General features: G+C 40.8%; 1 protein-coding gene across 4 annotated transcripts; it reads right to left on the bottom strand.

Annotated features, from left to right (window-relative positions):
- Nucleotides 1-262: 262 nt before the first annotated feature.
- DDX3X (DEAD-box helicase 3 X-linked) lies at nucleotides 263-16,762 on the bottom strand. 4 transcript variants are annotated; one of them, XM_045472513.1, is made up of 17 exons: nucleotides 16,101-16,762; nucleotides 12,958-13,015; nucleotides 10,983-11,030; nucleotides 9,077-9,209; nucleotides 7,982-8,140; nucleotides 7,800-7,899; nucleotides 7,265-7,400; nucleotides 5,936-6,021; nucleotides 5,524-5,622; nucleotides 5,254-5,414; nucleotides 4,704-4,848; nucleotides 4,481-4,625; nucleotides 4,103-4,284; nucleotides 3,899-4,016; nucleotides 3,509-3,662; nucleotides 3,046-3,182; nucleotides 263-2,838 (listed from the first exon to the last, which is right to left on the bottom strand). In XM_045472513.1, the coding sequence occupies exons 1-17, from the start codon at nucleotides 16,143-16,145 to the stop codon at nucleotides 2,759-2,761; spliced, it is 1,986 nt and encodes a 661-aa protein (XP_045328469.1). In that variant the 5' UTR covers nucleotides 16,146-16,762; the 3' UTR covers nucleotides 263-2,758. The 4 variants fall into 4 exon arrangements, with proteins under 4 accessions (XP_045328469.1, XP_045328468.1, XP_045328467.1 ...); XM_045472512.1 differs by having other exon boundaries at nucleotides 3,046-3,185; nucleotides 16,101-16,272; XM_045472511.1 differs by having other exon boundaries at nucleotides 3,046-3,203; nucleotides 16,101-16,256.
- Between the last annotated feature and the right edge of the window lie 736 nt (nucleotides 16,763-17,498).

Here is a 17,498-nt window from a genome sequence, read left to right as displayed (position 1 = left end):
GAAGTACAAACTGATTTGCAATACAATGCAATACGTCCACGTAAGGACGTCCTAGATTTCCATTACAGCAATCTTTTTTTTCACCTTCACCTTTTATTACAAATCCTTATGGCATCAGTCATTCTGTCTCCCAAGAGGCATCTCAAAATTAGCACTCGACAGCAAAACCAAAAAAATTACACCTTACAATTCTTCAGGCAAGAGCACAACTTTATTTTCACCTATAATAATAAACCACAATTGACAACAACAAAGGAGACTGTGCAGTTCAACTTTTTATTTTAATAAAATCAGAATATGCACAGCACATGCAGTGCTAGCATCTAAACTAATACAATAAGCAATTACTAAAGCTACAGTGACTTGAGGTTCAATCTTTACATTCAGCAAGTTTAAATCCATTCTTATGTGATTTTTGAAACCTTATTAACTGAAAACATTGCTTGCTGATAAAACTTGCTCAAATGCTATCGCTGAATGTACAAGTCACTGAATATGCCAATACAACAAAGATAACCACATGTTTGAGGATAGCAATGTGCCAGACATTCACTGAAAAAAAAAAAAATACACACAACTAAACAAAACTCACGCAACAAACATCTGAGAATCTGGACACTTCTTATCAGTGTTTTGAAGTGTTTCATTAATATCTTAAGACAAGTGTATCAAAACCTTGGCATGATTTAATTTCAAGTCGCCAATTTTGTTTTTACTAACATCAGAAAGTTATGGCTACACTGCCAATGCCGGGTCTGCTTAATTTGACTTAAGAGTTTAATATGACTTAACATTAAAAGCTCACACTACCCCGAAATATATAATTTCACGCATACGGTGACATTCAACATTCAAGTGCCAGTGTTTTTGTACTGTCTTTTGGTCAAGTTTCTTTAAACTTTCAAAGAATCACTTTTAGGCTTACAAAAATAAATATTTGTCAAAATGTTCAATAAATATTACATAAAACTAGCAGCAAAAAGTATCTAGAAATCTGTCGTGTGCAAATAGTTTTCTTCCCAACTATTATTCCCGTGGTCCCAAATAAATTTTAGAATCTAGTCCCATCCCCTTCCTAGACAAGCTGCGTTCAACAATCTCCAAGAGACAAAATAAGATTGGAAGTTTAAGGACACGCACACAAGACATATATATAAAATTCTCTGAATGTGCAATAAAAGAAGTACTTTGTAAAAAGTTATGGGCAAAATGTACAAGGGCCTAAACCTAGACTAATTGAAATAGCACCATAACAAATGACCTCAATACTGTCAAGTGCACCTACTTAATAAAAGTTTTAGAACAAGGCACAATACACTTGAAAATCTATTGCACTTTAGGAAATTTTTGCCGTCTTCCTATGCCACTGTAAAAAGATTGAGCGTTTTGATCACCGCATTCTGGCCACAAAATTAGCACAGAATTCAGAGTGGCAGAGGCATTTTAGTGGTGGACAATGCTCATCTTTGGCCAGATTTAGCATAAACAGACTATAAATACAATGGAAACCTATGCAACTAAAACTGACTACAACTGCACTGTATAGCAGAATTGACACCTTGTGCAGTTATGTACATATTTCCAACCTGTGTGATCTCAAAGATTTCAGTTTGTTACTCTTCTGGAGCCATTTTTACAAAGTCTATAGTAAGCCAGTTTAACATCTCAACGCAGCTTGAACAGAGTAATGTGAATCGGCATTTAAAATAAAGCCTGCTGCATTAATTCTTCCTGTTCATACCCTCTTGACCAAAAAACATCAACACTAGCATGCGTTATTAGACCAAAAATCACCCAGGGCCCCAATGAGGGCTGGTCATTGCTGTGGTCAGCCATTCTACCATTTCAATTTCATTTATGGCAGGCATTTAAAAAGTCTAAGTAGATGAATTCTCCTAAAAACCTATTTCAAGTTATCAGACCTTTAAACTTTCCCTGTAATAATATGCCCACATTTGGCTAGCTCATAATTAATGATCTGCCTAAACATTGAAAGAGGAATTGCTGTATTTACTTGCATTAACTTTGAAAACAGTGCTTTGAATGTATGCATGTATTCATACATCACCTCATCATGACTGGAATGGCTTGTTTAAAGACTATCAGGTTCTAAATACCTATCCAGGATAGAGTGAGCAAATCAGAACTTTAACTTAATACAGTTTGCCACATTAGAAACTAATTCCGTTAATATGCTTCAAGACGTTTGTTGTTTATTTTCCCCCAATCTGCAAGTATCATAAAGCCCTAATGCAGGCTACCGCATAAGTTTTTTCCTTATAATATTTATGGATGAATCGATGATTCCTGTTAAGTTGTATCACACCTGTGTGCCAAGGTTTGATTTTAGCCCAAGTTCAGTAAATTTATTTTGTCAAAACAATTGATATCTTGAGCATTACTGAGCCAACAGGACATCAAAATAAAAAGTTGTCTAAAGTTAAAGGCACAGTACATTAACAAACAAATGATCCTCAGTCACAAAATTATAAATGCAGTTTGGGATGGGGGTTGGCGGGAGGGGAGTTAATCCAAACTACAGCAATGAAGTCTTCGAACCACCTTCTGAACAGGGCTGCTGATTGTTCCTTTCATCTTTTCATGTGACCTTGAGCTCCCTTAAAAAAAAAATTTCAGTGGAGAATCACAGCTGGTAATGTACTGCGAGTTCTTGAAGCTACACAAGGTATAGTCTGGCTAAGTTACATGTGGTTTCCATATTAGCTTGTTTGGCAGGGTGACCTACTGTAAAGCAGGTTCAGTTACCCCACCAGTCAACCCCCTGGGAGTTATAATTTCCTCCGTATCCATCACTGTTGTAAAAGCCTCCGTAGCCACCTAATGAGAGATGTGAAAAAGAGAGAAATTAATTAAGTCATCCACTGTTAAATACAACCATTCCTCTCCTTAAGTACTTTGACATCAAATTATGAAAAGCAATCTATGGGGCCAAACTTCTCCAGTGTTTTTAACCATGCTTTGAAAAAAAGAGGACTACAAGAAGAAGCCCCTCCCCAAAGACAGGAGGTGAAAAATGAACATCACCTCCACCAAACCCTCTGCTGCTGCCGTGGCCACCTCCTCCGCTGCGGCTGCTGCTGGCGCGGCTGCTGCTGAAGCTGGAACTGCTGGCCCCGCTGCTTTGTCGATAGTCTCGGGCACCGAAGCCTCCGCTGAATCTACTACTGCAACGACAGAATGTGCTGGTGGTTCGAAGGAAGAGGAGATCCCACCAGACAAGCCAGTTCTTGTTAAAACCTCCCGATGGTCAATTTCTGATTTTTCGATTCAAATGATTCCCCATCCAGCCCTGTTTTCCCTAATGCGATCTTAAAGACTGTAGCCGTAAACGGCTGGCATTAACTTTGTGACAACCCCTTCTGACATCCCTTCCCCCCAAATGATCCAGGCAACCGAAGAAAATAAAGCCTGTTCCACTAAGTACTTGAAAAGTTAACTTTGGACACAGTACCCACCCCATTCTTTATATGCCACCCGTATGCCTCACCTCTTAGACCGTCCACGACTGCTACCCTTGTAGTGGTGTTCGTAAGCCATGTTTTCTAACCAAGATGGCACTTCTTGTTTAGCTTCAACAAGAAGATCCAACAAATCCTTGGTAATATTTATGTTCCTCTCATTAAAGAATGAGGTGGCGAGGCCTAAACCAGTCCCAAAAAGTACATAAATTAAAGTCTTCCATAAGAGCACAGTATTCTTACTTTCCTACATAGAATAGTAAGTAGAACACTGAAAAGACCACAAGTCACTTCTATTGCTAAGATAGATTTTAACAGCATTCCTTAGTAAGAGTTCTCAAGTTAAGATCCTGAAGAGTTCTTTGCTACATCCCACTGAAAAAACCACCAGACCATCAATCAAGTAACTGAACACTTACCAAGGTTTCCTACACGTCCTGTACGGCCAATGCGATGTACGTACTCCTCAATATCACTTGGCAAGTCAAAATTGATAACATGTTTCACATTTGAAATGTCCAGTCCTCTTGCTGCTACCTGGAAAATAACTTTTGTTACACATGGCGCACTTGAAGCCAAAGTTGAACAGCGGCAACTTGAAAATACGCTTGTATTATACATACGGCTGTAGCCACTAGAATTGGGCTTTTTCCTGAGCGGAACTGGTGAAGGGCCTCTTCTCGGTCTCTCTGAGATCGGTCTCCGTGGATGCTGGTACAAGCATACCCTTCATGGTACAAGAAATCCTCCAGAGAATCTGCACCCTTTTTGGTCTCCACAAACACTAATGTCAGCGAATCTTTGCCTAATTGTGAAAAATTACCAGATATTTGTCTTTAATAGGGACTTAGTTCTCTTAACATTTAGTCAACATCTAAACAGAGACAAATAAATATACTTTTAATGGGATGTTTTAAATGGGGAGGAAAAGCAATAAAGGTGATCCAAATGGATTCCCATTACCTAAGCCAGAGTGACACTAAAATTATTCGTAATTTTACCTGTTGCATTCAGAAGATCAAGCAAAAAGGACCGTTTATCAGACTCTTCCACCCAAACAACTTTCTGTGTGATGTTCTCAGAGGTAGAGCCAACTCTTCCTACAGCCAAAAAGATATACTCATCCAAGAAATCACGAGCAAGCATCTGAAAAGAAAAAATTACCATCATCTACTGAGACCAACAAATTCCTCAGTAAATAAAACTTGCAGCATCACACAGTACCTGTATTTCCTTAGGGAAAGTAGCACTAAACATCATAGTGTGACGAACTCCCTTTGGAGGCATGGTATCTTGTTCAACTATTCTACGTATCTGAGGTTCAAACCCCATATCCAACATCCGATCAGCTTCATCTAACACCAAGTATCTGTCATAAAAATACTCAGTTTAGAATTTGAGAAGAAAAGATAGTTTTAGTACAGCTGTTTTCTATACACAATCATATATTCATTGATGGTTAAATTCCTCACACTGCAGATTTAACACACGTACACGAGACAAAGCACAGGACTTGTGCCACGAAACAAATCATTCACAAGCACACAGCAAAACTAGCTCTTACTACTTCTGACTCCGTCCCAGTCCAATCATTCTCAACCTCTACTAAAAGGTCACCAATTTATCAACATTAAAACTACAATCAGCATCTCATGAAAGAGCGCTAAAATAAATCACTTCTGGATCTTAAAATTTAAACAATGCTGGTGAATACAAAATGAATGGCCAGTAATTTAAAAAATATTACATTTTATGCATTGAAAAATTAACATACTTGCAGAAGTCCAATCCAATCTTTCCTCTTTCCATCATATCTACTAGACGTCCTGGAGTAGCTACTAACAAGTGGCATCCACGCTCTAAGTCTCGAATCTGCTGACCAATATCAGCACCACCATAAACCACGCAAGGTCGAACTCTAGATCGGTATGAAAACTACAAGCAAAGAAATTTTTACAATTTCAAGGCCAACACTTTTTCATAGTCCTAAAACAGTTCAATAGAATCAACGAGAAAGCTAAAAATCCTTGAAATGTGTACTTACTTTTCTAGCTTCCTCATAGATCTGTACTGCCAATTCTCTGGTTGGTGCTAATACCAAGGAGATTGGGTACTGTTTGCGACGCCCATACCTTCCATTTTCCTAAAAAATAATTTAAAAGTTCAACTCTTAACATCCTCTTTTAAAGGTCCATTACGTCACAATTCCCTTCTGTAGTTTACAGATTACACTTGAAAACTGTTTTTCATTAAATAATTTGGAATAAGTAGATGTGCCATTTGGAAAGTTCTCAACAGCTATCTACAAAGTTCTACAATAATGGTGCATTTCGGGGAGCCTGGCAGGTTCAGTCAGTACAGTGTACAGCTCTTGATTTCGGGGTAGTGAGGTCAAGCCCCAAGTTGGCCATAAAACTTACTTAAAAGTATAAATGTCCCACATAACAAATATTTACCTTCATGGCCCTCAAAGCTTCGCCTGGACCATCTGAATAAATCTGACTCAAGATGGGCAAAAGAAATGCTGCAGTTTTTCCAGACCCTGTTTAAGAGAAAGTATATTCAGAGGAGGACTGCTTATTATTTTTGAATAAATATTGGTAGAGGACGGTTTTTTAACTGTCCTATTACTAATTAGTAGTTTTACTTTATACCCCAATAAATTTTCTAAAAACTAACAGCTAAGTTAAAATTACCAAGAAATGACTTCTTTGACCCATCTGTAACAGAAGTCAGCAAATTAAGGTCCTATGTATCTCTGTAAATAAAGCTTTATTGGAATACAACCACGCCCAATTTACACGCGATCTACAGGTGCTTTCACACTATGACAGCAGAAACGAGTAGATTGGCAACAGAGACTACGTGGCCCATAAAAACCAAAAATGTTTATTTTGCTTCCTTACAGAGAAAGTATACCAAACTCTGATCAATAACAATGTAGTGTTCACTTATTTGCGTTTGTAAAGAGAACAGAAATTTTCCCTCAAAAATGATGTCAATTTCAATTTGTAACACATATATACAGACATACTGTATATATTCTGGTGTACAAAGGATGAAATTTTCACTCTTCCATAAGGAAGCAAAGATATCAGATAATTATATTTATTTTTAAAGGGGGGGGGGCAGTTGCCACCCTCCTTCAAACTGGTCAAACTTACAGACACAGCAAAACTTGTGCTCAAATTTAGAGGCTATAAACCATCCCCATTCCCAAAAGGTGGGAAGTGCTTCTTTACCATGAAGGCACCTTTCTTTCCCTTGGCCACATTCCTATGGATCACAGACTATTCTGATCTTACAATTCTTACCAATCTCACAATTTGGGAGTTCGAGCCCCGCATCGAGCTCTGCACTGACAGTGAGGAGCCTGCTTAGGATTCTCTCTCTCCCTCTCTCTCCGACCCTCCCCTGTTCGTGTCCTCTCCCTCTCTAAATTAATAAACTTAAAAAAAAAAAAGTTATAGTGCTAATTTCCCACCATTGCAATGACAGTAATCTAACCCTGTTGCAGCCATTAACAGGCTGAGGGCTTTCTATAGGCCTCCCCAAGATGCCCTAATGAGAACACTAAAGATAACAAAATCCAAAGGTCTGTAAGACAAGAAATACAGCCAACTACTCCATATCTGTATCAAAATATACCAGTTAGGCTATGTCTAGGACTCAAGCTTCCCCATGAAACTTCGATATCCCATGTGTTTTTTTTGGTACTAGTTGCACAAGGATAATCCCAATTAAGTTATTCTTTATAACTTTTTACTTTTATTAAGTAGACTTACCTGTTTGGGCACAAGCCATCAAGTCTCTTTTCTCTTTGATAATAGGAATAGCATGCTTTTGTACTGGAGTTGGGCGAGTATAACGAGTAAGCTCAATGTTTCCCATAATAATTTCTCCCATCTCAACATCACTGAACTGTCAAGAAATTCAATGGGGTTAAATTGCTAGAAATGCTATCCTGGAGCCATTTTTGTTTTACACTAATACAATAACAGGGAGGAAAAACCCTAACACCTGATTTGTACTTTATAGCTGCTTTAAATAAAACTACATTATATTTTGAAGAAAACCAGTCCTCCAGGCTTAATCTACACTGAAGAAGTCTGGGGTCCTCCTACATTTGACGCATTTTCTATTTCTAATTATTAGTAATGGTGACACTTAACATTCCACAAATCAATCAGGCAGGTTTTTAATGTAACTAAAGAATTATTCAAGTAGGTATGATCTATATTTGCTTTTTGAAAGCCCACCTTATTTTGATGTGCTGTGAGAAGATTTACACTTCTTAAAAAGTCAAGCAAAAATACTTACACTTTCAATGTGTGGAGGACAGTTGTTGCCTGTTGCCTCAACTGGAATGTCGTCATATTTCTCAAAGTTAATCCCAGTGTTTCCTCCAGAAAAGAGTTCCCTGAAATCAAGATTGGTTAAGTTTATTTGTTATATTAGCTAATGAGGCTTTATCACAATTAACATACGTTTCAAAAACTTACTGTTCCAAGCGTTCACTTGGTGGGAGTGGTTTTGACCAATCATCTTCATCTGATTTGTCACACCAGCGACTATTTCCACCACGTTCAAATTTGCCAAAGCCACTTCTGTCACCACGGCTGCCAATGCCGTCATAGTCACTCCGTCCACGATCATCAAACCTGAACAGCATAAGAAACTAATCAGAATCATTTAACCATTATCAGATTACGGTCACTACTCTAGAACCGTACCTGGAGAGAAGCTGAATGACTCATCATGGCTCACTTTTATTTGACAAATAAGGCCCTCTAATTAATCACATCAAATGTACCATTTACATAGCTTTACTTTCTAAAGTAAGTATCCTTCTTGATTTCTATAAAATTATACAGCCTACACAGGCCTCATACATGCTGAAATTAAGAACCAAGTCTTAAATATTTGGTATCAGCACATAACTTGTACTTTCATTTAAAGTTCTCATCCAAATACATTTTAGTGGTAGGAAAAATAGCACACCAAATATCAATTGTCCCAGTTACAACTAGGATGTCATTTAAAAGGACAATCAATTCACCTGTGTGACAGACTGTGGATAAAAGGTAGAAAATAATCCTTACCTGAATTAAGATGTTTTTAGTTTTAGGCCTGTTTGCGAAAAATCAGGACACACAGGACTAACCACAGCTATTAGGCGCATGAGGTCAGTTCACCACTTGTGTAATCAAAAATATAAGGTGTTTAAAATTGTCATAAAGAATACCCACAAAAATCTCAACCAAATTAGGCCATTCACTAAATAAACTTACTGCTTTAAATATAAATAAAGCTAGATTAATTACAAAAATAACTGATTTCATTATGTCCAGGGGCATGTTCTTATTCTCCTCTAATTTCTATGGAACAAATTCAATTTAGTTCTAAGACCTCTTACAGCTAAGAAAATACGATTACAGATATAATGCTTATTAACACATCAAAATAGGGGGTCTGTTAAGGTGGAAAAAAAGCATCATGCTTCATAGTAAGAGTACAAGAACAAGTATTTACCAAAATAAAGACCAATTCCTAAATTTCATATACATAAGGTGAAAAGATCAATAAAAATCACATACCTTCCCCTTGATCCACTTCCACGATCACTAAAGAAACTAGACTTCCCTCTTGAATCACTACGAGATCCAAAACTGCTGTATGCATCCTTATCTTTACTAGAACTCCACCCTGAACTGTCTTTATCGTAGAATCCTTCAATAAAAAAAAGCAAACCCATTTTATTGTATTAAATAGAAATTTACAATACCTAGGTTTCTGAATTTGAAGCCCTCCACTAATTTTATCTTATCTCTGTGAACTAAAAGGACAATGGAAGTATTCCTATCATGGTACTAGAAGAGAACCAAGATTTAGAGCTGGTTTACAATGGCACACAGAATTTTTTAGATTTTCTCCACTGGAAAATACTGTGCACTAAACCAAGCAACTTAACAGTCTAAAAATGTTCTAAATGAATACCACCTCTAAAAAGGTCAATAGCTTTGCCTATAAACAATGATTATGGTATAGTTATATGACCACCACAATTAAATCCATTTGTTTTATAGGTATGAACAAGTTTACTGGGATACAGTTATTGTTTCAGTGTTTCTCAGAGGTGATATTTAAGACATTCCTAAAGGTGTCAGATTACCTGATTTAATACATTATTTTCCAATTTCAATAGTAAAAAGTAGTACAATGCTCCATTCGCATGAAATACAGACAAGAATCAGGAATACGAGGAAAATCTTCATCCCTACACTGTTAGTGTGGACAGATTCCTAGGGTACAACTATAAACATTCAGTAAGAGGGAATGAGAAAGGTGTAAATTAGCCCAAGAGGTAGAGGGTTTAAAAACAAATAAATTAAACAGATTAAACGTTTAGAAGTTAAGTTACTTTCCTTCAGCCTTAAGCCTCTACCATTAGCCGCCAGCCAGGTGATCAACACCTCAGCAAGCAATAGAGTTGAATTAGATTTCTAACAGCCCTTTCAGTTCTGAAAGGTCTGTGATACTGCCCCTTCCCTTTGATCTGTCACTGCAATGAAGAGGGAAAAGCACTAAATATACATGGGGGCCAGTTTCAGCTAGAACACTAGAATGAGAACCCATGACAATAAAGACAAACTCTGCAGGTAACTAAGAAAAATGATATGATAGTTACGAAATTATAATACAGATTTTATATACATGTATTGCCAGGAACAGTGAAGCTAATATATACAGACTGCATATGCACATGGAGGAATGATAGCAAATCACATGCTCCTGTGGACTTCTGCACCCTTCCAATTCTGCCTTCTTTATCTTCCTTCTTCTTGACCTTTAAATAGTTTTCCAAACCTTCACTTTTCCTCCAAATCTCAGATCACCTATTTTACAGAATATACAGCACCCAAACAATTGTCCCATAATGAGGTATCTACTAGTTATCACATTACAAACACAACCAGAAAAGACCAGGCATTGTGATACATTTTAGACAAAACTTTTCAAATGAAGCACTTAAGGGCAAGGAGATGAAACCAGAGAATCACTCCCAACTTACTGGGAGCATGCCCAATGCTATAATCTGTTACCTAATCTGCAATAACACATCTTTCTTTTGACAGCTCTGCAAAACAGAAATAACTGGGTTATTACTGTGCAGTTTGGTTTACACAGTAGGACACCCACTCACCTTTTTCAAATTGAAATCATGATATCAATGATTACAAACACAGATTACCAAGTACAACACTAGTAAACTGTACAAAACCATGCCCTTGGCCAGAGGAATCTGACATAGGAAATAGAGAATTTTCCACTGTGTGACTTTAGAGGAGTTTTTTCAGAGTAAGTCCTAATAATTTGAACCAATTCTGACAGAGGCACAGGAGAGCACAATGTTCACAGACTTCCCAAAGTGCCTCATTTTTCCCTAGGCTCTGACTTCTAAACAACAAGAATTAGGTCTACCAAGTCGCTCAAAAGACTTACCTTTAGTAGCTTCTCTGTTCCTTAAGTGAGGAGGAATATAGCGTCCTTCTAAAAGAAAGAATATAAAATTAAATGCCAAAACTTAAAGCTTTTTACCAAAATTCGCACTATTAAAAAAAACGGTCCTGGGGGCGCCTGAGTGGCTCAGTTGGTTATGTATCCAACCCTTGGTTTCCGCTGAGGTCATGATCTCATGGTTCATGGGTTCAAGCCTTGTGTCGGGCTCTGCACTCATGGTGCAGAGCCTGTTTGGGATTGTCTCTCTCTCTCTGCCCCTCCCCTCCTCACACTTTCTCTAAATAAAGCTTTTTTAAAAAATGTAAAAAAGGTCCTAGAAAAAAAATTTAGTATCTAGCCTACCAGTCTGACTTACTTGGAAGTGGGGGTGGGGATGAGTCTACTTTTATTTTAGATGGGTTATTGCCTTTTAAGAACTTTAAAAGGGGAGGGGAGGAGGAAAAAAGTTTGGTAAATAAAAATTTGACTTGGAACCTAATCACTGAAATCCACAAATATAACTTGCTACTAGTGGTTAATACAACACAATTTTTTTAAAGGCCTGCTACTATTTGAGAACTGTCAGCAATAGTTACAAGGAAAGTATAACTGTAACAACCTAAAACTGCTATGTAATAAATCCTGCAATTAGCCACTAAGAGGCTTTTTTGTTTCTAACCTGGTAAGTTGCAATGGGGAAATGATTTCAAGGAATTGAGAATTTTAATTTGGGGCTTGCCAGAGTCTACAGTCAACTGTTGTTGCTTACAGAAGTCTGCAGGCAAGATATACAGCCTAGATAATGGATGAGAAGCAAAAGCAAATAATGTATATCCACCAAGTAAAAGAAAGTCAACCTGCTTTATTACTAATAAATCTGCAATTTAACTGTCTCTTCCACTTTTGGGTTGAACTAAATATTAAAGATCTCTATTAGGATGATCAACTCGTAAGAGATCTTTAGCATGACAAATAAAGTCAAATCTAAAAAATACCAAGCAACTTTGTGCCCAAAGAGGCCTTTCTTCCCTAAAAATGAGGTCACATCCTTTACCACGTAACACAATGAAAAAACGCTTTCAGACCCTACAGCCTGTACCCATTTGCCCCCTCCCTCTTTTTTTTGGTGGGAGTTAATAGGAAGAGATCGATCCTGAAGGGACCCAAAGCAGGTCTACTGCCAAATAATAAATCCCTACACCTTAATACTAATATCTAACAAGTTTCAAACAAAACAAAACAACTCTCTGAAAAAATAAAATGAAATAAAACTTTTATATCTAACTTCTTTCCCAGAGAATGATACAATTCAGCATTTGAAATCCTAACCACCACTTCAAGATTCGGTATAGCTTTGTTCTATCAGTAAGTCTCATGTTCCTCACAGGAAAGGGTTAGCTATAGCTGATGAACAAGAATGTTCCCTTTATTGGGGCTCAGTCAGTTAAGCGTCCAACTCCGGCTCGGGAGTTGAGCCCCACATCCGGCTCTGTGCTGACAGTGAGGAGCCTGCTAGGGATTGATTCTAGCTCTCTCTCTGCCCCTCCCCCACTTGTGCTTTTCTCTCTCAAAATAAACTTAAAAAAAAAAAAAAAAAAAAAAGAATGTTTCTTTTATTGAATTTAATTCTGGTAGATTCACTCTAATAGGGATAAACACATGCCCACTACCTCTAAGCTGGGCTCAAGATTCATAATGGACATAATCAAATTCTTCCAAAGGTAATTTGTGTTGTATCAAGTTCTTTTTAATGATTATTTTTATTCAGAAAATGAGTCCCTTTTATTATTACCCAAAGGCCACAATGCTTTAAGAGTGATCACTAAGTACACTACATAATTTTACTTAACACTGACTATGTAGTAACTCTACACAGTAAAAACTGGAAGGGAAACTCTTAAGCTTTAAAATAAGTCCAATGGAACATTAAGTTATTAAAGCTCTAATATTCAAGAAATCCATAAAATGATTTACTTACTGCTTGCTGTACTTCCTCCACTCTGATTATCTGAAGAGTTCAGGTCTAGGCCAGCAAACTAGGAGAACAGAGTTAAATGGTTAGCCACCCGTGTGCTGAAATATTATGAAGAGAAAACTAGTCCTTCTCTGTAGCATTGACTAGCACTAGTTGCCCTGCCTGCTTCATGGAGCTGATGTGAAACTCTTAATAAGAATGTTAACGAAGAATGCGTTTTGAAAACTGTCAAATTCTAAGCAAACAGAAAACAGCACAAACTGCTTATACTATGGAAAGCAGCACACTAACATGCTGGTGTTATCCAGTAGAAACTGGGTCAAAATTTAAGTGATTCAATTCAAAGTGAATTTTCCCTGTAACATTTTCCAAAGTAAAAGCTCCAAGAAATTAAAATTATTTTAAAATGTCAAATAGGAAAACGATTTATTTTTACTCCCATCATATTTGATAAATGTTCCTAATACCACCAACTTTCTACTTGGAATTACTTTGAACCTATAGAGCACACCTGAAAAACAGAACAAAATTTTAATTGACCATTTCTTAGTTCTTTTATCCGTAAGTATTGCACAAGTATTTTTAATTAGGGTAGCACTCTGATGAACAACTCTGTGGGGGCACCTGGATGGTCATGATCTCAAGGTTCAAGCCCTGCATCAGACTGTGCACTGACAGTGCTGAGTTGGCTTGGGATTCTTTCTCCCCCTCTCTGCCCCTCCCACACTCTCTCTCAAAATAAACAAACAAACTTAAAAAAAAAAAAAAAAAAAAAAAACCTCTGTGAAGTAGGTACCACCTATTTATTCTCCCATTTTTAAGATTGAGATTAAGCTCAGAAGACTTTGGACGTAAATGGCACAACTGGCATTGAATGCTTTTAAACAGCAGGACACATTTCACTGTCTTTAATCTCGATTTCTACTCACCCCCCTTACACTAGAAGGTCAAAGCCTCAACATTCCACAAAAAGCCCTGCTATGTTCATCACATACTGTAGTGGCCAGGAAGTACTTGCAAGCAATATCCGGGGAAAAAACTACACCTGTCAAAAAACTTCTAAGAAAGCCACAGAAGACATCACACAGTACTGATGCCACCTGTTTGCAAAAGTGGTATAAATCTTCTGTTAAAAGCTCAAAATTGATACTGTCAAATTGTAAGCATCATCAATGGAGTCACTGAAAATTGGAAGGAGATGCTAAATCTTAATAAAAAAAAGAAAGTAAGTACAAGACTTTTAGGCACCTCGCTTCCATAATTTGTATTAGCAAAAACACGGCCATGCTTTCTGTTATTCAAGAGACTGATACTTTAAAGCACAAGAGGAACAAAAACTCTTTTTGCACTTGTTACAGTGTAAGTTTTGTTATTAATTTTACACTTGGCAACATGAACCATAAAGCAGGATACTGTAAACTTAGGATTACATTGTTGCAATTTTGTTATCAATTTGCTTGCTGCTTAATTCTAACGAGTCTACACTTTTTGAATTATATCACAAATTTAAATAAGACTCATTCCTGCCTATAATCTTTTTAAATTGGCACCACCTATATACAAAATGTTAAAAATGGGGATAGCCTGTGCTGTTGACAACAGATTTTCTATGTGCTTCATTCAACATATGACGTATCAGCAATTTGAAGGATTTAATACAATTCATTAATGGAAGAAAAAAACGCTCCATTTATTGACAAGGAACAAGAAACAGATCGTTAAATCTGCAAAAATATATTACACACGACTACGTTAAAAATCTATCAATTTGTGTCACTAAACTTCGTTTCAGGATTGTTCTGGAGTTTGGGGTAAGCAGAAGTTTACTTAAAGGTCTCCAAACATCCCACCGAAAAGCTTATCTGTAGCATGGTGCCTCTACTGCAGAGGGATCCAGACTTCGAGGCCCATCCTCCGTTAATCTACCCCCAAACCCTTAGAAGAGGGGATTCCGGTTAAGATGACAGACCCAGAGCTCTAACCTATTTCACAATCTCACTCCACAGTTAGCAACAAGTCAACAACAAAACTGTTTATTTCCCCCAAGCTACATTCCGGGTATTTTTCCTGCGGCCGATTCCTGGATCAAACGTCACTAACACGGGAACAGTCATACAACCCGTGGTACCACCCAAAACAACGCGCGGCCCTCGGCTAAAGCGCCACTCACTCTGTGGAGCAAGTAAGGAAAAGGGGCCACTCCAGGTCTCTAACCTCCCGGATGTCTCCCCGCCGCGTTCAATCTCTATCTAGAGCCCAGCGCTACCGCGCACGCAGAGACCCACTCCCCCCCCCCCTTCCCCCCACTCCTCCCCGAATCTTCTGCGTCACAAAACTTTCCACTCCGGAAACGCGGCCTCAGCGGCCGCGGCACCCAGCGTGCGATGGCCCCTGCGGAAACCGGGCTCGAGCAAAAAGGCCTGCGGAAGGAAGCCCGGGAGGAACAAGATGCCCATTCCATCCTTCTTTCCAGGCCCATGCCGGCCCGGGACCCGCTCTCTCCCGCTAGTGGGCCGCAGCGCCGCCCAGCCACCCAGCCCCACACAAAGAAGGCCGCCGCCATTACCCCCAGAGAAGGCCACCCCCCGCGCCGCCCCCTTCCACATTCCAGGGCTGCGTCCCTCCTGCTCACACGGGCGCACACACACACCGCTGCTGCCGCGCGCGGACACACACGCACACACACACACACACGAACACCGCAGGGTCTCTGGGACAGGAATCCAGGCTGCGAGCGCCAAGAGAATCGAAAGCCCTCGAGGCCAAAAGGGTCCCCATTCGCGCACTGCCGCGCCACTCACCTCCCCCCCCACCACCCATGGGTCACAAACCAGTCTAGGTTCTCGCGTGCGCGTCTCCGCGAGAGCGCGCGCACCCCCTCCCCCTCCGCCCGCCTGCGCACGCACACACAAAAGCCGCCATTGTGCTCGGCCCGGGGACAATACCGCGGGGCCAAGCCGGGGCCCCGGCCCGAGCGATAGCCATAACCAGCATTCCGACCACCTCCCCGTTCCTCCATAGCCCCAAATCACTGACACTGGCCAGCCCGAAGTATGCAGGAGATGGGAACTAAGCGTGCCAGTTAGCGCTGCGCCATAAGCCAAGTTAGGTCCAGCAACCACCCCGGTAGGCTCCTTGCACCTCACCTGCTGGTCCAGCCCGAGCGCATTTTCCACCGCCACATGACTCATCCCTGAAGAGTACCGGGAACTCGGAGTCTTCCGCTGTTAAGCGAGGGTGTTCGGTTCACCGCGATTGCCCTCTCACGGGAGAACTGCGGCTCTGGAACGCACGGCGCGGCCACCGATCTAATATACCCACTCGAAGGGCTGCTACGTCAGCACGTAAGACGTAGCCCCTCCCTCTCACACCCGAACCCCTCCTGCTGCTGTGACTTCTGCCTAGCTACTGCGCGTTGGTTTAGTCCAAACCTCGCGTGATTTCCTAAGCAGTCCCGTCCCTGGCTCTTCGTCCTACCTTGGAGCTCAGAGCGCCAAATGCTGCCCTAGTTCGCCTGAGCTTCAGTTCTCCTGTCCTCCGCTAAAACCCTAGACTAAGTCTTTGAGTTCTTGAGATCTCGCGATAACTCGTCGTGTCCCCTTTTGCGCCTGCTAGGAGGTCTTAAGATTTAACCTAGGCTTCTTTCCCTTTTATCTCCTTATGCCCCTAGTTTTTGCTGTTCCTTTCAACTGCGCACTCGCTTATTTCTCTCTCAGTCCTTGGACTTGGAGATGTCGGGAGATTTCTCCGAAGTAGTCAGCCCTTGTTCTTCCATGGGCGGCCTCCTTGAAATCGGGAGTTAGGCGAAAAAAAGCCCGAAGCCGGGAGGGCGGCCCGAAGCCGGGAGGACGGCGGGTCACGTGGCCGCAGGTGTCGCTCTCGGTGGCCATTTTGTGGAGCAAACCTTGGCCTGAATTGAGTGCACGGAGTGCGGGGGGAGGAGGGGGGAGAGAGGACCTAAGGGGAAAGAGGGGCAAAGGAGGAGGGAAGAAGCGGAAAAGGGGGAGGAGGAGGAGGAAGGAGGGCGGAATGGTGACCGGAGCTGTGGTCGGGATCTGGGGAACCTGTGCTGGTGGCGGGACACTTAACTGCGCGGTTGCCTAGGCAGCAGGGGCGCCGCCTAGGAACGCAATAGCCCCTCCTGATCCACCCTCCCGACGCGAGCGCGCTCCTCGCGCTCCACCCCCCCCCTCCCCACCCGCGGTGAGGAAACAATGAGACAATCAAGCGCTGAACTTGAGCCGTCGCTAGCGTACCCTCCCGGGACCCCGAGTCCCCGGCCCTCCGTGGGAACAACGGCTACATTAAGCCCTTAGCTTCCTCCCGCGGGGCGTTCAGCGGCTCAGGGCCAGTGGCCTCCGGTGCGCTGCTTCCCTCAAAGCTAGGGGACCCTGAGGCTTGCAAACGGCTTTCCTAGGGAGTGGGCACTGTCTGTGGTTGGGCTCAGTCAAGGCCTGCGGGAGGAAATGCTAAGGCGTTATCGGCTTGGGGTGGGGATGACCCTCAGGCCACTGCGGTGGATGAGGAATGGGAGGAAATGGGTT

This window comes from Leopardus geoffroyi, chromosome X (genome assembly GCF_018350155.1).
Source record: "Leopardus geoffroyi isolate Oge1 chromosome X, O.geoffroyi_Oge1_pat1.0, whole genome shotgun sequence".
Classification (NCBI taxonomy): Eukaryota; Metazoa; Chordata; class Mammalia; order Carnivora; family Felidae; genus Leopardus; species Leopardus geoffroyi.
Note: the sequence above shows the minus strand (reverse complement) of the source record. Positions and strands in the feature narration are given on the sequence as shown.